This window comes from Salmo salar, chromosome 05 (genome assembly GCF_965601325.2).
Source record: "Salmo salar chromosome 05, fSalSal1, whole genome shotgun sequence".
Taxonomy (NCBI): domain Eukaryota; kingdom Metazoa; phylum Chordata; class Actinopteri; order Salmoniformes; family Salmonidae; genus Salmo; species Salmo salar.
The window spans coordinates 13,556,519-13,577,355 of record NC_138295.1 but is presented as its reverse complement, the minus strand read 5'-3'; the positions used below and the strand labels follow the sequence as shown (position 1 = coordinate 13,577,355).

Sequence of the window (20,837 nt, the reverse complement as noted above, 5' to 3'; positions counted from 1 at the left end):
TACAGACGTCCCCCAATGCACTCAATTTGATCAACAACCCTTCCTTACACATGGCATCTTAAGCTTTCTCAATGTCAAAATACACAACACTCATCACCTCTTTTATTGTCAGGGCTTTGGTTATCTCTGTACTAACTGTAACCAGGAAATCCATGGCAGACCTCCCTCTCCTGAACCCACTCTGACTACGCTCATCAAACCCCTGACTTCCAAGAGGTACACCATTCTACTCATTCTACCATTCTACCATTTTACTCACTATCATTTTTTCCATAAATGAACACATGTTGGATGTCAGAGCGATAGGCCTATAACTGCCCGCCCTAGCAGGATCTTTACCTGGTTTTACAAACGGTAACACAACCGCACGTGTCCACCCAGCAGGAATCCCCCCAGTCCTCCACACCACCTTTCGGGGCGGCAGGTAGCCTAGTGGTTAGAGCGTTGGACTAGTAACCGAAAGGTTGCAAGATCAAATCCCTGAGCTGACAAGGTAAAAATCTGTGGTTCTGCCCCAGTTAACCCACTGTTCCTAGGCCGTCATTGAAAATAAGAATTTGTTCTTAACTGACTTGCCTAGTTAAATAATTTTGTTTTAAAATACAACCCTAACACTGCTTCCAACACACTGTCTGGTGCGTGCTTAAACATCACAGAATACACACTATCTTCTCCAGGAGTTGTCTTGCCGCAGCCCTCCAACACCCTTGTCATCTAAAACATAAAGAACTCTGCATCCATAGCTTCTCCGGACTCTCCATACTCATTGAAATTTTCCCCGTCTCCTCCTCACATCTATGAACCACTGTAAATGCACCACCTAGGACATTTGCTTTTTCTTTACTTGATACAGATGTGACGTTTCCTTTAAAAAATTAACAATCCCTCTAACAATAATGGAGCAAAATTCCCGCCTTGCTGCTGGGAGCTTTTATTCTGAAAGCTCAAATTACGCGCATTTACACCGGAAATAGAACCTAGGTAAATTTCCTGAGTCATGTTGATGTTTATTTCAGTCCAATTTACCGCTTAGTGAGTTGAGCTAGATCTTTCATGATGGAGCAAACTGTTTCAAATGTGGAAGTCTGTAATTTAGCCTTCACTGGTGAATTTGACAAATTAAAGAAATGTATTTTAACGGATAAATCGCTCGCTTGCAAAACGGACCAGGTAAATGATCATCACTTGAAATACATTACCAGAGCTATCTGCTTCAGGCAGCAGTCAGTCAATTAGCTAGGTACATTTGTTAATACATCCACATGTCCCCCTCCTTATTCATCTGGTCGCCTGTGTTCTTCCCTTTCCCAGGACCAAAGGACCGCTCTCCACTGGGCCTGCTCGGCTGGACACGTCAAGATCGTTGAGTTTCTGTTGGATTTGGGGGTGGAAGTCAACCCACAAGATGATGTAAATATTGAAAAGTCATTGTCTGCAACATTGTACAATTATATTGACTTGCTGTGTTGCAATAATTGTATCTTAAATTGATCTTGTAAGTACTGTAGATGTTTGATCTATTGAATATCACTATAGTGTATTAGTACAGATGAACAGGTGGTAGTAGTTTCCCCAACACACAAATCTATTTCTACGGCCTCTGCCAAGAGGTCTGGAGACACTGGACCTGTATGTTACAGGAGACACACTTACTCTAACCACTGAGCCTCTGGTTCATGCCTGCTCAGTTACTCCCTCTATCACTACATGACTATCCTAGAAGAATAAGTTGTTACTGTCCATCTGAAAGTGATGTCTCATCTCTTGTCCTTGTCCCCAGGTCAGTTGGACTCCCCTCCACATCGCAGCATCTGCAGGCAGGGAGGAGATAGTGAAGTCACTGATAAACAAAGGAGCCCAGCTGAACTCAGTCAACCAGAACGGCTGCACCCCTCTGCACTATGCTGCCTCCAAGGACAGATATGAGGTACACCAACACTGGGTCCACTATGTTAGACAGATACTGTTCTGAAGTAATCTGGTTTACTCAATACCAAGTGGGTTAGTTAGTTGGCACAGGGGCCATTAGCTCCGTCTAGGGATTGAGTGTTGCTAGTTCAATCCCTGCCAGAACCAACTATGTTCCCCTGGCTACAATAGTTCTGCAGCTATTAAAGCAGAAAATAAGAACGGTATAACGTTATGTTGAGTGATAATGCAAATGGTTGGTCTTCTTCACAGATCGCCCTCCTGTTGCTGGAGAGTGGAGCGAACCCTAATGTCACAGATAAACTGGAGTCTACTCCCCTACACAGAGCTTCAAGCAAGGGCAACTGCCGTCTGATCAAGCTGCTGCTTCAACAGCGCGCTTCTACCAACATACAGGACTCGGAGGGAAACACTGCACTGTAAGCACTGGAGTGTGTGTGTATTGAAGTTGTGTTCTAGATGCTGTGTGTTTTACTGTGCTTAATGTTTGTGTCTGTGTGTTGATGATGCTGTTTTCTACACTTTTTACACCATGCTAAATATTTGTCTCCCCCAGCCACCTGGCGTGTGACGAGGAGCGTGTCGAGGCAGCTAAACTCCTGGTGGAGAACGGAGCCAGCATCTACATAGAGAACAAGGAGGAGAAGACGCCATTACAGATCTCTAAAGGAGGTCTGGCCACTCTGCTGCGGAGGATCGTAGGAGGAAACGTCTGATCCATCTGACTACACACTGAAGCAGCGAGAAGATCCAGTCGACGTGGTCTAAATGGGCTTCTCATCTCTCCATCCTTTCTCATCTCACCTTCATCTGCACTGATTTGAGAAAACAGGATAAACTCTTCCATATTGCTTTGACCTATCCTCTATATTCCAGTCCGGGGGGAGGGTTACTTCCACCAGTCCAGTTCCAGATCAGTGTAGATGAGTGAGAGGAGGCCACTGAACTATTGAGATGCAGTCTGTATGGCAGCATTTTTGTTGGAGGAAAGAGCTTTTCTGACTGGACTGGATGTATCTCAGAGACTGACCATGATAATACCCTACAGCTACTTACCAGAGGAACCTATGTTGTATGAAGTTTGAAACTGTTCTAGAAATTCAGCTTCTTAAACCTTGCTTTTAAAAAAAAAAGATGTAATAAGTTGGTGTCTTAACAACTTGATTAAATGAATCACCTCAACTACATATGTTAATATTCAGGCCTATTTAAAACATGTTTCACTGTCTGGATGTGTAATGTGATTTTGTAGTAAGTTCATTGCATTCATTTGATTCCAATTCAATTGATAATCTGTAACAAGTTACATTAAATTCCTATTTTGGTTGTGAATCTGAACGTGTCAGTGTTTGGCTAAGGGACTTTTTTTGGTAAAAGTATGTGATGTTAGTGCTATGGTCTCTGCCAAGAGGTCTGAACCTTTATGGCACAGGATAGTGCACTCACCCCATACTGCAAGGTTATTGGTTCAAGCACGGTTCCTGCTCCTCCTCAATCACTACTGTACATTATCAATGTAATGTGCATCTGTTTTATATAGTCTGAATTAACCCCTTGTCACCGTTTGTCATTTAGGTAATGATTCTCATTCATCCTAACTCGAGACGAGGCTTCCTCTCATTTCCTCTTGCTGATCTTCAGAGTTCTCTCCAATAGCTCGTTCCAAAAGATGTATTTATGTAGAGTGCCTCAGTTGTAGAGGGCCGGTCATTGGTCGGAAACCATATCAGGGCTCAGGTGTGTGCACTGGAATGGGATTTGAAGAAGCTCGTGCGTGTGGGTGTGCGCCACTGCCAGGCAGCAGGTCATGGGCATGAGATCCTCCGAGGCCTCAGGCAGGTGTCGAACATACCCCGCGAAACTCGAGTTACAACTGTTGCCTTTTCTTGGCGACCTCCAGCTTTGAATGTTCACCACTATTGAACATTTCCCATAGTTTTCCATCAAACTGCCACACCACTCTTCAAATATTTCCCCTGAAGGCTGCAGTGAGGAGACACCGCTACAGCAGAACAGTAGTTTGTAATTCCAGGGGACGCATCCTCTCTGACCTCCTGCGTGAATGACGCTCCAGGTGTGTCTGCTGTGCGAGATGCCCGTTGCCGTGGAGATGTCACCGGTGATCAGACCCTCGGGAATCTCGGTTTCACCTACAAAGGTAGAATCAAATCAAATGTTATTTGTCACATGCGCCGAATACAACAGGTGTAGACTTTACAGTGAAATGCTTACTTACAAGCCCTAACCAACAGTGCAGTTAATTAAAAAAATAAGAAATAAAAGTAACAATTAAAGAGCAGCAGTAAAATAACAATAGCGAGGCTATATACAGAGGGTACCGGTATGTACATGTAGGTAGAGTTATTAAAGTGACTATGCATAGATAACAGAGAGAAGCAGCAGGGTAAAAGGGGGGGGGGGGGCAAGGCAAAAAGTCTGGGTAGCCAATTGATTAGATGTTCAGGAGTCTTATGGCTTGGGGGTAGAAGCTGTTTAGAAGCCACCTGGACCAAGACTTAGCACTCCAGTACCGCTTGCCATGCAGTAGCAGAGAGAACAGTCTATGACTAGGGTGGCTGGAGTCTTTGACAATTTTTAGGGCCTTCCTCTGACACCGCCTGGTATAGAGGTCCTGGTTGGCAGGAAGCTTGGTCCCAGTTATGTACTGTGCCGTACGCACTACCCTCTGTAGTGCCTTGGGGTCGGAGGCCGAGCAGTTGCCATACCAGGCAGTGATGCAACCAGTCAGGATGCTCTCAATGGTGCAGCTGTAGAACCTTTTGAGGATCTGAGGACCCATGCCAAATTTGTTCAGTCTTCTGCGGGGGAATAGGTTTTGTCGTGCCCTCTTCACGACTGTCTTGGTGTGCTTGGACCATGTTAGTTTGTTGGTGATGTGGACACCAAGGAACTTGAAGCTCTCAACTTGCAGCTGTCTGATGTCGCGGATGTATGGTACACATTGAGGCCCGCTGTAGGATCTCCTGTTCCACATCAACTGCAGAAGGATCTGCTGCTTGAGGCGCATCTTCGGGCCTATTGGATAGGTCTCAGGTCTGAGTGCGCTTCTGGCGCACATTTACAAATTCTAAGGTGCGTTATAATATAGTCGATATTTGAGCAGAGGTTCTGACCCATCAGCTTGTCACCTAAACTTATTTCCAAAATTGAAAAGGAAAACAATAAGCTTGATTAAATCAGAAGATTAAATATTCGCTCTGGATAAGAGCGTCTGCTAAATGACGTAAATGTATATGTAAATGATTCAACATTCCATTTATTTTGGATGGAGCCACAGTGTCTCCTGACCCCTCCTGTCTCAGCCTCCAGTATTTATGCTGCAGTAGTTTATGTGTCGGGGGGCTAGGGTCAGTCTGTCACATCTGGAGTATTTCTCTTGTCTTTTCCGGTGTCCTGTGTGAATTTAAATATGCTCTCTCTAATTCTCTCTTTCTTTCTTTCTTTCTCTCTCTCGGAGGACCTGAGCCCTAGGACCATGCCTCAAGACTACCTGGCTTAATGACTCCTTGCTGTCCCCAGTCCACCTGGCCGTGCTGCTGCTCCAGTTCCAACTGTTCTGCCTGCGGCTATGGAACCCTGACCTGTTCACCGGACGTGCTACCTGTCCCAGACCTGCTGTCCCAGACCTGCTGGAACCCTGACCTGTTCACCAGACGTGCTACCTGTCCCAGACCTGCTGTTTTCAACTCTCTACAGACAGCAGGAGCGGTAGAGATACTCTCAAAGATCGGCTATGAAAAAGCCAACTGACACTTACTCTTGTGTTACTGACTTGTTGCACCCTCGACAACTACTATGATTATTATTATTTGACCATGCTGGTCATTTATGAACATTTGAACATCTTGGCCATGTGCTGTTATAATCTCCACCCGGCACAGCCAGAAGAGGACTGGCCACCCCTCATAACCTGGTTCCTCTCTAGGTTTCTTCCTAGGTTTTGGCCTTTCTAGGGAGTTTTTCCTAGCCACCGTGCTTCTACACCTGCATTGCTTGCTGTTTGGGGTTTTAGGCTGGGTTTCTGTACAGCATTTTGAGATATCAGCTGATGTAAGAAGGGCTATATAAATACATTTGATTTGATTTGATTCCATATGTAAAAACAAGAGTTCTGTAGTTGTCATGGTGCCCTAGTAGCAGCCTCAGCCTGGTCTAATAGACTAGACGTAACATAGTAAAAGTACATCCGGGACACTGAAACTAGTATGATGTTATGTTTGGTATGGTTGCATAAGACCGATGGTTACTTAAGTTCTGGATTCAGCACCACCTGTTTTTCAAACATTCCTAGATATAGGTTAGCATGATTAGGAGCCATAGTGGTCCCATTGCTGTCCCTTTGGTCTGGAGGAAGAAGTCTCCTCTGAAGAGAAAATAGTTGGAGGTTAGTACAAGTTCAGCCAAGTCCACAATACAATTGGTGCTGGGTAGAGCATTAGGGGGACACCGACCCGTAGAGGTTTGCATTTAACCCAATCCCTCTGAATCAGAGAGGTGCGGGGGGCTGCCTTAATCGACATCTGGGGAACTGCCTTGCTCAGGGGGAGAACGACAGATTTTTACCTTGTCAGCTCGGGAATTCAATCCAGCAACCTTTCGGTTACTGGCCCAACACTCTAACCACTAGGCTACCTGCTAGTCATCCTCACTATCATCCCTCTGCATCAGCACTGCTGTATTCCTCTCTCTCTCTCATTCCTCTCACACTTCAGGCAACTCCTCAAATGATGTTCTCAGAAGATCAGGAATTGGCAGCCAGGTGAAACAAAAAAGCTGGTACTGTCCAGATGCATTTTTCAAACAAAAATATTAGCCAGCAAGCTAGTTAGCCAAGCCAAAAAGTGTTAACTTGTCAGTCAATCTGTAAATCCGTGGCTCAAAAGCACTGTATATGCAATAAAAACTCACTGTTAAAAATAAATGTAAAAAACACCGACAAAATAACTCAATATGTACAGATTTACAGGAGCTCTGTGCTTAGGCTGGCAACCTGGTCTCAGAGCATTTCGTATTATTATGTATGTAAATCGAGGTGCCCCATTTAATATTATATGTTGCCCTTTATATGGTATGTATTAATTTTCTAAACGTACAATATCTTACGAATTCGAAAAACATACAATATGTTATAAATTCGCGAAACATACAATATGTTACAAATTTGCAAAATGTAGGATTTGTTACGTTATAGCGAGGTAGCTGGCTAACATTAGCAAGGCTAGGGGTTAGGGTTATGGTTAAGTGTAGGAGTTAGAATAAAGGATTAAGGTTGGGGTTAGGGTAAGGGTTAGCTAAAAGGGTTAACCCTTTTCTCTCCAATATTCTCCTAATTCTGAGATATTTGGTGACGTTTTCGTGGCACCCAGGAAGAACTTTTGGAATGCCATGCTTATCTAAACTCTATGAATGTACACCTTCATTTCAGCATTAACTATGACCTATAACAAATCAGTTTTCTTGATGTGATGGTTATTAAGGACAAACCTCCCTCTCTACAGATCTCTATAGGAAACCTACGGACAGGAATACCCTCCTTAGAGGTGACAGCTTTCATCCACGTCCACTTATTAATTAAAAGACTCCCTATAAGTCAATTCAGTCGTATCAGAAGAATATGCAGCTCTGATGCCTCTTATCAGAAACGGACCTCACATAAAGGTTTAAGGAAAGGGGGTACAAAGACAATTGGGTAAAACATGCCAATGATCGTTTTGAAGGACTAACACAGTTGGAAAGCCTAAAACCAAAAGAAAAAGAAAAAGTAGAACATGTCCCATCATGCTTTACCCAATACTCACCATTGGGGAAGGCATTTAAGGACATTATCAGGAAGCACTGGTACATTATTGATACTGGCCCACAATTGAAACCCATTTTTAAATATCCCCCACGTATGGTTTTTAAAAGACCTCCAAACATGAGAGATATTGTGGTTAAATCTGATTACCCTCCAGAGAAAAGGGAAAACAATTTTGGATTCCCGAGGGTAATTACAAATGTGGCCAATGTGCTCAATGCAGCTTTACGTACAAATGCAACTCATTTACCCACCCCCGCACAGGACAAATATTTAAGATCAAGGGCCTGATTACTTGCATGTCCACCAATGTTATTTACATGTTGAAATGTCCTTGTGGTCTGTCTTAAATAGGGAAAACCTGTAGAAGCCTTAAGACACAGATCAGTGAGCACCGCAGAAATATACGGACAGGTGAGACAAAAAATATGGTTGCAACTCATTTTGTACAAGCTGGACTTCCTATTAGTTCTCTGAGATACATTGGAATAGAAATGGTCAAGATGTCCTGCAGGGGAGGGGACATAGAGAGGAAACTTCTTCAAAGGGAATCTTTCTGGATCCACAGGCTGAACACGCTGTCTCCTCTTGGCCTTAATGAGGAGTTTGACTTGAAACCATTTTTATAGTTTCGATAATTCAAATTATTATAATTTTTTAAATCCTAATTGAATATTGTATGTGTATGTATATTACTATAAATATTGATCACATTCTCTGTGTATGATCACATATTTTGCTACATTGAATGTTAATATTGAAAAACTATGTTATACATTTTTTACCTCCTGTTTCAGGAAGTGACGTCACTGAGTACTGACCCTATATATAGGACCTCCCACCCCCACCTGGGATATGGATGCCTGATGAAGACCTAAGGGTCGAAACGTTGTAAATACATTTCACCTGGGAGAATGAAAAGCAGTGTGCGGTGTTTTCCATGAGTTTGCCTACAACTCCAGCACTTGTGGAAAGTACCTGGATGTGCGGATGTTCTAAGTAAGTAACAAAATAAATCCCAGCACATAGACGTATCTGATATGGGCAGAAAGCTTAATTTCTTGTTAATTTAACTGCACTGTCCAATTTACAGTACCTATTACAGTGAAATAATACCATGCTATTGTTTGAGGAGAGTGCACAAGTATGAACTTGAAAATGTATTAAACCAATTAGGCACATTTGGGCAGTCTTGATACATGTTGAACAGAAATGCAATGGTTCATTGGATCAGTTTAAAACTTTGCACATACACTACTGCCATCTAGTAGCCAAAATCTAAATTTCCACAAACTTGTGAAACAAAGTGTTTCCTTTCAAATGGTATCAAGAATATGCATATCCTTGCTTCAGGTCCTGAGCTACAGGCAGTTAGATTTGGGTATGTCATTTTAGGCGAAGATTAAAAAAAGGTTCAGATCCTTAAGAGGTTTAAATGCGGAAGACACATTTCAGTTGAAGGCATTCAGTTGTACAACTGACTAGGTATCAGTTTTCTGGCACACAGAGCTGCTGAGGCATCACCCAAGTGGCTGATACAGAGTGGAAGAGGAGAACTCCAGTGGCTATAAGAGCTGTGCTTTCTTGGGCAGGAGCTGAATAACTGCACCTCAAATGTTCTACTGCTTGAGCTCCTGTTCCTCTTGTAGAATATTAGCTCAAACGTATTGTTGAGCTCCTGCACCTAAACTGTAAACAGTACCGACACCCAAAATGAGTACCGGCACCTATTTCAGTCCAAGTCGAGCGCTGTATAAGATTCAGGCTGGTTCCCAGACTTGCCCTCTACAAGATCATCAGCAGACTCCATCATCTACCGTCCTCTGACCAGCTGTCTCCACTCAAGCCATAAATAAACTGACCCGCTCTTCTGAGGATGCAGCTTTCAAAGACCTGGCCTCTATTGGTTGACCTGTCATGAAATATTGCTTGTGTCACAGTTGTCGAAAGGAGAAGAGGACCAAAGTGCAGCGTTCCACATTTTATTTATACTGTGAAACTATGCAATACATAAATACATTGAATATATAAAAATAAAAAAAACATGACGCAGTGATGAACACATACACAACTCAAAATGAATCACCCACAAAACCCAGGTGGAAAAACACCTACTTAAGTATGATCTCCAATTAGAGACAACGAGGACCAGCTGCCTCTAATTGGAGATCATCCCAAATAAAACCCCAACATAGAAATACAAAACTAGAACCTAAACATAGAAATATAAAACATAGAAAAAAACCTGTTACGCCCTGACCTACTCTACCATAGAAAATAACACCCTTCTATGGTCAGGATGTGACAGCTTGTTTGTTTTTTGCTCTTGAAGAGCTTTGAGATTCTATGAAAATCACTGTAGAAATGTAATAAATAATAATTATTAAAGGCTATTTGAGTTCATTGAATCGGACATAAAAATACATTTTGGGTAGAAGGATGTTTGGATTAATGAACAACTCCAAAAATGGAAATAAATGACAGCATCACATTTCCGATGTCACATAGGCCTAATGTGTAAACTTCACAGAAAGTCTGGGGTGGTTTAGAAAGAAGGATCTGTGCCGTTTCACCTTTAAAACCACAGAAATGCCCATATTCTTCCCATATCACTTTTGTTTTGGTCAGGGTTTACAAAATCTCTCTCGCTCTGTGTGTGTAGACTTGGGAGAAACAAATGGTGGATAATTGGATTGAGCATATAAAATAAAAAGCAGCCCTGGCCCTTTTGCCTCCCTTATTGAAAGTCAATGTATAGTCAAAGTATCTATTATATTGACAAGATGGTCGAGTGACTGCTCTAACAATGGAAATACATGTCCTCAAACATGGAAGGGTGGCGAGGTGTGACCATTCTAGTCAATGAGAGGGCAAATAGGTGTGAACAACAAGCACAACTCCAATAATATATATATTTTTTTCAAAGTTTCCCGAGACGCCACGTGCGTCCACTTATAACTGTGCAGTCATAACAACCTAGCCATTATGAAACATATATTCTATCAAATAAGCCTCACCTAGCAAATTAGCAATTACATTTTTTTGTTGACCAAATTCGACACTCATTGATCTTCATACAAAAGTTCCTCACTTCAGTTTTGGTTGGATTAAACCCTCTCGCTTCGCCTCTTCCTCTCTGGTATAGCCTACATCCCTGTCCATACATCCACTTTCATCAAAACAGCCTATTACTCATTTCTCATTTATAATTTTTTATTTTATTTATTTCACCTTTATTTAACCAGGTAGGCCAGTTGAGAACAAGTTCTCATTTACAACTGCGACCTGGCCAAGATAAAGCAAAGCAGTGAGACAAAAACAACAACACAGAGTTACACATAAACAAACGTACAGTCAATAACACAAAAGAAAAGAAAAATAGAAAAATATATGTACAGTGTGTGCAAATGTAGAAAAGTAGGGAGGTAGGCAATAAATAGGCCCTAGAGGCGAAAATAATTACAATTTAGCATTAATACTGGAGTGATAGATGTGAAGATGATGATGTGCAAGTACAGATACTGGAGTGCAAAAGAGCAAGAGGGTAAGTAATAATATGGGGATGAGGTAGTCAGGTGTGCTATTTACAGATTGGCTGTGTATAGGTACAGTGATCAGTAAGCTGCTCTGACAGCTGATGCTTAAAGTTAGAGAGGGAGATATAAGACTCCAGCTTCAGAGATTTTTGCAATTCGTTCCAGTTATTGGCAGCAGAGAACTGGAAGATTGGCAGTCAAAGGAAGTGTTGGCTTTGGGGATGACCAGTGCAATATACGTGCTGGAGCGGTGCTACGGGTGGCTGTTGCTATGGTGACCAGTGAGCTGAGATAAGGCGGGGCTTTACCTAGCAAAGACTTATAGATGACCTGGAGCCAGTGGGTTTGGTGACGATATGTAGTGAGGGCCAGCCAACAAGAGCATACAGGTCGCAGTGATGGGTTTCGACCCCAATGTAATGGAAATGCCGCGTTCAAGTACTAGTGGGAACTAGAACTTGCCTACTTAGAGGTGTCAAACTCATTCCATGGAGGGCCCAGTGTCTGCAGGTTTTTCATTTCAATTAAGCCCTAGACAACCAGGTGTGGGGAGTTCCTTGCTAATTAGTGACCGTAATTCATCAATCAAGTACAAGGGAGGAGCGAAACCCCACAGACACTCTGTCCTCTGTGGAATAAGTTTGACAGTTACGTTTGGTTGTAGTTATAAATTTGGTTGTAGTTATACACGTGCTCCGTTCAACCATTTAGCAAGTCAGAAATGTCAGAGTTTCCTAGTTCTGATTTCAGCTTGAACGCAGCAAAACTAGCACGAATTCCCCATACTTCCCCCCTTTTCTTCCTACGTCATAAACGATCTATTTCCACAATGGTGGTCAGGTGGGCCGCCCCTTTACTGGTGCGCAGAACAACACCGACGCTGAACTGACTTCCCCAAACCATGGTTAAATAGTCTGGTCAAAAAATATTGGCGATCTATCTTATTTGGAAAGGAGACGGGCAGCATCCAATACCTCAGAGGCACTAGGTGACATCCAAGCTTTTCTAAGGTATTTGTATTGGGTATGTCTTTGCATGCATTTTCAACTGTTACGGTTGACAGCTCGTCGGTCGTGTTACGTTACTGTCTATGGCGAAACAGCTCAATATCGACTGATCAAAGTGCATTATAGACATTTAACGTTGGCTTTATTTGTTTTCGTTATTAGACAATGTTTTTGTTTTATTTAACTATGTCCTAAATATCATTGGAAGAGTGGTAATCCCTGACAGCGCGCATCCATGCCCAGCAGAATAAATACTCAACTGTCAAACAGGACAATCGGCAGCACATTGCGATCCGCGTCAACCTATATTTATGTTTGGCGCTTTTGTCTGACTATAGACACAAACAAGAGCCTGTGAACTTTCCAGAATTTACGTGACCCCCCCCCCAATGTGTCCATCTGACTGTTGCGATTGAGTGGGAACGGTGAGTCAGATTGGAGTTTGAACCAATGGCACGGCGCTAGTGTGCGGAAAAGGTCATCCAGACCCCTTGGCATGCACTTTGCACATGTATGATCAGCCTATTGCTGTCGTTCAACCAAGTGGTGCCACATCCATCCATATCTATCCTTCCTGTGCATTGAGGTTTAAGGTTCAGTTTAGCTCTGATCAGTAACAGATGGGCGACATATAAAAGTACTAAACTGTAGTTATAGTTATACAATCATGAAAAGCTAGCCAGTTCATAGTCAAGAATATGTTATGCTCAGGGCCCTGTTTATGATGATGGCATGAACATGATGCCTTTTGGAGCTGTCAGGGAGAGCATGGGATGAGTGGGTACAGAACATTTTCCTAGGACATCATCACATATTTACTCATCTGTTTTCACAGCAATATGGCAGGTTCATGTTAGTGTGAGAGTGTTGCCTGAGAAACCATGACAACCTCCAGTCTAACTGAACGTTTAAGTCTGAAACTTGCCTTGCTTGCTGCGATGGACATGGCAGGTATACAAAATATTAAAACCAGCATGACCAATATTGGTTGGTTGATTGTTAGCATAGACAGTAGCCAATTTCTATTCCATAGGAATGATCGTTCTATGTTTGGTAGCCTGGGTGGCTGTCTGTTGCTGCTTTAGCCAACTTATCTATCCTAACACAAGGCATGGCAACGATGTACTGTATGTAATTGATTGCATTACTGTTGATAGCAGGAACAATGATGGGATTGGATCATGGTTTGATTGGTGAATACAGCCTGCGGTGAAATACCTGATTGTTCTGACAACGGTTCCTGATCCTCCATGTTGGTGGGGATGTGTGGTGTGAAAGTAGCATAACGCCTAGCCTACAGTAGCCCAACATTGATAAGGCTGGGTATTGATTGTGTTGCAACACACTACTCAAAGAGGGCTGATTGATTCACTTCACAAAGTAAGCGTTATGTAACTCCTTTCCTACGAAATGCTGAGCATTGTTGATCATAGGAACGAATGGAAAACTGAGGCCAGTGCTCACTTAAAATAGTGTTCGTTACATTTAGCTGTGTGTGTCGTTGTGTGCTCACTTTGTGTATGTGTTATGGTCTATGTATTCCTGTGGTGAGCAGGGCGGCCTGGTAGTGTGAGAACATATTCCAGAGCCTGTTCCTGCCTCTCCACCCCTCACATGTAACAGCCACGCCTTCATGTGACCATAGCAATGTGCATATTGCCATCTAGTGGTACTCTAGGAAATACAATGCTGTCTCTTGTCAAACTTCTGCATTTACATGGTGTCTGTTCAGATTCCTGATAGCTTGTTCACTAGCGCCTCCGGAAATGACTTTATATCTATTTTTTCAGCTCATTCATCCTAGGCAGCCCAGCCCAGCCCTGTGTCGTGATGTCAGGCCCCGGGAGAGACAGTGATATGGAGTCGGACCATGCAATAGACTGGTCCATGATGGACATGCGGCTGGACTCGTTCCGGGGTTCCCTCCTGGCCCAGCAGGTGTCAGCGGAGAGGCTGGCCCGCGCTGGGTTCTACTTCACGGGACAGGCCGACAAGGTGCGCTGCTTCAGCTGCCACAAGACTGTAGAGAACTGGTGTGGAGGTGACGCACCCGTGGAGAGGCACGTGGAGGTGAGGATGAAAGGGGGATGACGATGATGCCCAAAACTTTTTTGTATATATATTTTTTCATTATCTCTTGTTTCTGCCAAATTATCATACTACTGTTGCAACGTTTCAGGTCTCCCCCACCTGTAAGTTCCTGAGCTGCACCCATCGATCCAGGGTTAACTCTCTTCAAGGTGCCATGATGACCAATGAAACCTCCTACAACGAAGACGCTGAGGACATGGAGTTCCGCCTGAGGACGGGAGAGGTGGTAGACGATACCACCTACCCCATGGCCCCGCACATGGCCAGTGAAGACTCCCGGTTCAACACCTTCGGCCCGTGGCCCTCCACATCCCCGGTCCGACCTAGAGAGCTGGCCCAGGCGGGGCTCTTCTATCTGGGGGAGGGAGACCAGGTGCAGTGCTTCTGCTGTGGAAGGATGCTGAAAGGCTGGGAGGCCGGGGACACTGCGTGGGGAGAGCACTCCAAACACTACCCCTACTGCTTCTTCATCCTGGGGCATGATGTGGGGAACCTCCCCTCTCAGGGGGGGAGGGAGGTGGGGGAGACCAGGCCACGCCCGGGTCCTCAGGCATCCATGCAGAGCTTTGAGGAGAGGCTAGGCAGCTTTGCAGGAATCCAGCACCCTATTGACCACGAGAGGCTGGCCAGAGCAGGCTTCTACAACACAGGTGAGACCTGGGAGCGGTGTAGACTAGAGCTTTGGCTGTGAGAAAAGTACAATTCATATATACAATCCATGCTTACTATTACTTGCTATGGTAAAAGGGCCAGGGAGGAGTTGATATGGAAAGGACCGGGTATATATCCTAACGTGTGTGTGTGTTGGTGTGTTGGTGCAGGTACACCAGACCATGTGGGCTGTTTCCGCTGTGGTGGAGGTCTGAAGGGCTGGCAGCAGGACGAGGATCCCTGGGAGGAGCACGCCAAACACTATCCTGGGTAAAAACACACACACTCACAAGTAGAAAGTAAACAACCATATGCATGCTTCTTTTCCCTGTCACTAACATTGCGTGTCATGTTTTAATCCAGGTGCAGTTTTCTACTGGCAGAGAAAGGACAGGAGTTTGTCAGCAGCGTTCAGCTACAAGGTTCAGGCTGGAACAATGCTGTATGTCTCCAAGACTTCATCCTCCTAACCCTGACCTCTAACCCCTAAACTTGTGGTCAAACATATTAAACTGCACCCATCCTTGCATGACTCCTACCATATCAAATTCCTTCCTTCTATTGATTTCCCAGGCTTCAAGTCACTTAAATGGATGTTCAAGTCATGAGACAGGTAAAACCATTTTTTTGATGTAACATTGTAAAGTTGTTCCCCTTTCACTTTTTTTTTTATTCATTAGAGTTTTGGAACTTTAGCTAAAGGTATTGTTAGATTATATATACAGTACCTGTCAAAAGTTTGGACACCTACTCATTCAAGGGTTTTTCTTCACTTTTACTATTTTCTACATTGTAAAATAATAGTGAAGACATCAAAACTATGAAATAACACATATGGAATCATGTAGTAACCAAAAAAGTATTAAACAAATTAAAATATATTTGAGATTCTTATAAGTAGCCACCCTTTGCCTTGATGACAGCATTGCAAAATCTTGGCATTCTCTCAACCAGCGTCACCTGGAATGCTCTTCCAACAGTCTTGAAGGAGTTCCCACATGCTGAGCACTTGTTGGCTGCTTTTCCTTCACTCGGCGGTCCAACTCATCTCAAACCATCTCAATTGGGTTGAGGTTGAGTGATTGGTCAAATAGCCCTTACACAGCCTGGAGGTGTGTTTTGGGTCATTGTCCTGTTTGAAAAACAAATGATAGTCCCACTAAGCGCAAATCAGATGAGATGGCGTATTGCTGCAGAATGCTGTGGTAGCCAGACTGGTTAAGTGTGCCTTGAATTCTAAATGAATCACCAACAGTGTCACCAGCAAAGCACCATCACACCTCCTACTCTATGCGTCATGGTGGGAACCACACTTGCGGTCATCAGTTCACCTACTCTGCGTCTCACAAAGACATGGCAGTTGGAACAAATTTGGACAGATTTCTACCGGTCTAATGTCCATTGCTCATGCTTCTTGGCCAAAGCAAGTCTCTTATTATTATTGGTGTCCTTTAGTAGTGGTTTCTTTGCAGCAATTCGACCATGAAGGCCTGATTCATGCAGTCTCCTCTGAACTGTTGATGTGTCTGTTACTTGAACTCTGTGAAGCATTTATTTAGGCTGCAATTTCTGAGGTAACACTAGGTCTTCCTTTCCTGTGGCGGTCCTCATGAGAGCCAGTTTCATCATAGTGCTTCATGGCTTTTGCGACTGCACTTGAAGAAACCTTCAAAGTTCTTGAAATGTTCCGGATTGACTGACCTTCATATCTTAAAGTAATGATGGACTGTCGTTTCTCTTTGCTTATTTGAGCTCTTCTTGCCATAATATGGACTTGGTCTTTTACCAAATAGGGCGCTCTTCTGTATACCACCCCTACCTTGTCACAACACAACTGATTAGCTCAAACGCATTAAGAAGGAAAGAAATTCCACAAATGAACTTTTAACAAGGCACACCTGTTAATTGAAATGCATTCCGGGTGACTACCTCATGATGCTGGTTGAGAGAATGCCAAGAGTGTGCAAAGCTGTCATCAAGGCAAAGGGTGGCTTCTTTCAAGAATCTCAAATATAAAATATTTGTTTAACACTTATTTTTAATTTTTTTTGGTTACCACATGATTCCATATGTTATTTCATAGTTTTGATGTCTTCATTATTATTCTACAATGTAGAAAATAGCAAAAATAAAGAAAAACCCTTGAATGAGTTGGTGTGTCCTAATGTTTGACTGGTACTTATATCTCTCTCTCTCTCACAGGGTGCTATTTCCATCACCTACTAGTACATGCTCAGTCTCCTCCCTCTCTCTACAGAGGTGCTGCAGTCAGCCAATGCCCAGAAGGCGGTGGAGATGGGTCTGGAGCCTGCCTTGGTAGAGAGGACTATACAGGAGAGGATACGCAGGGATGGGACAGGCTACTCCACCATGGAAACTCTGCTGCAGGACTGCTTTAACAGCGACCCTGACAGCGACGCAGGGACAGCAGAGAACCATGGTATGTGTCTCATAAGGGGGAAACTCTTAGCATTGCTTGCTAGTATCATTTTATCAGGGCACTGGTCTATTAAAACTGTTATTGAGGTTTACAGTGTAAGTCAAATTCCTGAATTTATTCCACAGGATTTTGCAATTTGACCTTGTTTATCCAGTAACAATGCTATTCACACTGTAGGTCTACATGAGGCTTGGCTATAGAAGGAACAATACAAAAATATATAATATTTAACCTTCATTTAGGCAAGTCAGTTAAGTACAAATTCTTATTTACAATGACAGCCTAGGAACAGTGGGTTAACTGCCTTGTTCAGGGGCAAAAAGATAGATTTTTACCTTGTCAGCTCGGGGATTCGATCTAGCAACCTTTCGGTTACTGGCCCAATGCTCTAACCACTAGGCTACCTGCCGCCCCCAAAACATAATCGAGCTGTGTTGGTCAGTGTTCTAAGTACTTCATTGTGCTCGGTTACCAACTGCTGTTTCTCCCCTATTTCAGACGAGGATCCCCTTGAGAAGCTACGGAAGCTGCAGAGGGAGAAACAGTGCAAAGTGTGTATGGACAGAGACATCTGCATCGTCTTCATCCCCTGTGGGCACCTGGTCGTCTGCAAGGAGTGTTCCCAGGCCCTTGACAAGTGTCCCATCTGCTGTAGAGCCATTACACAGAAGATCAAGACCTACATCTCCTAACATGCAACCTGGTGTCAGGGATTGTCGTCTCAGAGCAGGAGTGCTGACCTAGGACCAGGTCCTGTCTCTTACTCATTATGTTTTAAAAGGCAAAAGTTATCCTAGATCAGCACCTAATATGAGATGCTTAATGAATGTGGGCCCAAGAGGATGAGACTCTTTTTAAATGGCAATGCTGCTTTACCTTCTCAATTATTTTATTAACACATGCTTTCCTACTACAAATGTACATAAAGATATATTATATTTGAGGAGGACCACTGTAAATATGAATAAGAGAATCATGAGAGGTGTGGTGATTTTATTTTTCAATTATTGTTTTAAAGATAATGACAGACACTTCCTTGTTATGTGATGTAGTGTTCGCTCACTGATACAATACCCAAGAGGCAATGGGCCTCTGAATCTTCGAACCAAGATGAGAAACTAAGGTTGAGACTAGATGGAGTACAGCTACAGACAGAAGGGACTTTACATAGCAGGTTAGCAGAACTAACGAAGGTTAGGAAAATGTACGTAGCAGGTTAGGAAAACAAGGTAAAGGTTAAGAAAAGGGATAGGGTTAGCTAAAATGATACTGTTGTCCCGATGTGAGTCAAACATGCAACTTTTTGTCCATGGCTGTACTCCATCTACCCACAGTTCTGATACTTCTGCTGTACAGGACCATGATCTACCATTGCAGTTATCAACAGTGCCTTTTCAAATAGTTTCATTTACTTATTGTGTGTATATTTTCTTTATTCAGACTATTATGCCATTTCCATGTTTTTGTCATTTCTCTTAATATTATGAAGTTGTTGACTGGGCTTTCCTTATTGGTTTGCAAATCATGCGTTTCTCGTTAGTTTGCAAATTACAGGTTTCTGAAATAGAAGTCCTGAGGGTTCCCAAACGTAGGTTCCTTAGGCCAACTAGTATGCTTTCACTTGTATGATTCATTATGTGTGCTCTGTGAATAAATGGATGAATTGTATACTTGGATCAATTTCCATTATTTAGGTATAATGGCATAACTGATATCCACTTCATTATGTGATTTAGTTGTGGCGATCACATCAAAATATTGTACCTCTTTAAATCATGTTATTTTGAAATTAATCTTTCCTTTGCACTTCAGTGCAACTCCTGTTTGACCAAAAGTGGAAAATAAATCATGTTTTTAAAAATATCTGTACTTTCATGTATGCTGCTAACATTACTAACGCTACTTACGCTGCTATTACTAACGCTACAAATATTACTAATTATACTAACGCTGCTATTACAACGCTGCTAACACTAACATTAATGCTGCTAACGCTACTAACATTACTAACGCTACTAACGCTGCTATTACTAACGCTGCTAACACTACTAACAATGCTGCTAACACTACTAACGCTGCTATTACTAACGCTACTAACATTACTAACGCTGCTAACACTGCTAGCACTGCTAACATTACTAACGCTGCTAATGCTACTAACACTGCTAGCATTACTAACACTGCTAACAATGACACTAACGCTACTAACATTACTAACACTGCTAACATTATTAACGTTACTAACGTTACTAACACTGCTAGCATTACTAACGCTACTAACACTGCTAACATTACTAACACTGCTAACATTACTAATGCTACTAACACTGCTAACATTACTAATGCTACTAACACTGCTAACATTACTAACGCTACTAACACTGCTAACATTACTAATGCTACTAACACTGCTAACATTACTAATGCTACTAACACTGCTAACATTACTAATGCTACTAACACTGCTAACATTACTAACGCTACTAACACTGCTAACATTACTAACACTGCTAACATTACTAATGCTACTAACACTGCTAACATTACTAATGCTACTAACACTGCTAACATTACTAACACTGCTAACATTACTAATGCTACTAACACTGCTAACATTACTAATGCTACTAACACTGCTAACATTACTAACACTACTAACACTACTAACATTACTAACACTGCTAACATTATTAATAATACTAACACTGTTAAAATTACTTACACTACTAACACTACTAACATTACTAACACTTAACATTACTAATGCTACTAACACTGTTAACATTACTAATGTAACCGATGTGAAATGGCTAGTTAGTTAGCAGTGGTGCGCGCTAATAGCATTTCAATCAGTGACGTCACTCGCTCTGAGACCTGAAGTGGTTGTTCCCCTTGCGTTGCAAGGGCCGCGGCTTTTGTGGCACGATGGGTAACGATGCTTCGTGGGTGTCAGTTGTTGATGGGTGCAAGGGTCCCTGGTTCGAGCCCGGGTTGGGGCGAAGAGAGGGACGAAACCTACACTGTTACACTAACACTACTAACGCTACTAACACTGTTAACATTACTAACGCTACTAACACTGTTAACATTACTAATGCTACTAACACTGTTAACATTACTAATGATACTAATACTGTTAACATTACTAATGCTACTAACATTACTAATGCTACTAACACTGCTAACATGACTAACACTGTTAACATTACTAATGCTACTAACACTGTTAACATTACTAATGCTACTAACACTGTTAACATTACTAACGCTACTAACATTACTAATGCTACTAACACTGCTAACATTACTAAGGCTACTAACATTACTAACACTACTTTTTTATTTATTTAACCTTTATTTAACTA

General features: G+C 42.6%; 2 protein-coding genes across 4 annotated transcripts; both read left to right on the top strand.

Annotated features, from left to right (window-relative positions):
• The first annotated feature begins 987 nt into the window (after positions 1-987).
• On the top strand, positions 988-3,257 carry psd10 (26S proteasome non-ATPase regulatory subunit 10). The gene is given in 5 exon segments (NM_001141034.1): positions 988-1,170; positions 1,312-1,410; positions 1,781-1,927; positions 2,182-2,348; positions 2,486-3,257. Coding segments are annotated over 5 exon segments (690 nt in total). The 5' UTR covers positions 988-1,053; the 3' UTR covers positions 2,646-3,257.
• Positions 3,258-8,620: 5,363 nt separating this feature from the next.
• On the top strand, positions 8,621-19,140 carry LOC106604301 (E3 ubiquitin-protein ligase XIAP). 3 transcript variants are annotated; one of them, XM_014198809.3, is made up of 8 exons: positions 8,621-8,746; positions 14,081-14,360; positions 14,470-15,031; positions 15,203-15,302; positions 15,396-15,474; positions 15,606-15,645; positions 17,290-17,472; positions 17,971-19,140. In XM_014198809.3, the coding sequence occupies exons 1-8, from the start codon at positions 8,688-8,690 to the stop codon at positions 18,162-18,164; spliced, it is 1,497 nt and encodes a 498-aa protein (XP_014054284.2). In that variant the 5' UTR covers positions 8,621-8,687; the 3' UTR covers positions 18,165-19,140. The 3 variants fall into 3 exon arrangements, with proteins under 3 accessions (XP_014054284.2, XP_014054287.1, XP_014054285.2); XM_014198812.3 differs by having other exon boundaries at positions 17,235-17,472; XM_014198810.3 differs by lacking the exon at positions 8,621-8,746 and adding an exon at positions 11,932-12,293.
• Positions 19,141-20,837: the final 1,697 nt, after the last annotated feature.

What these genes read in the sequence shown, in the direction of transcription:
- LOC106604301 (XM_014198809.3), top strand. Translation starts at nt 8,688, where the DNA reads ATGAGTTTGCCTACAACTCCAGCACTTGTGGAAAGTACCTGGATGTGC. An exon ending in AGCAGGCTTCTACAACACAG is followed by an intron (nt 15,032 to 15,202) that starts GTGAGACCTGGG and finishes GTGTTGGTGCAG; the next exon opens with GTACACCAGACCATGTGGGC. An exon ending in ATGTTCAAGTCATGAGACAG is followed by an intron (nt 15,646 to 17,289) that starts GTAAAACCATTT and finishes CTCTCTCTACAG; the next exon opens with AGGTGCTGCAGTCAGCCAAT.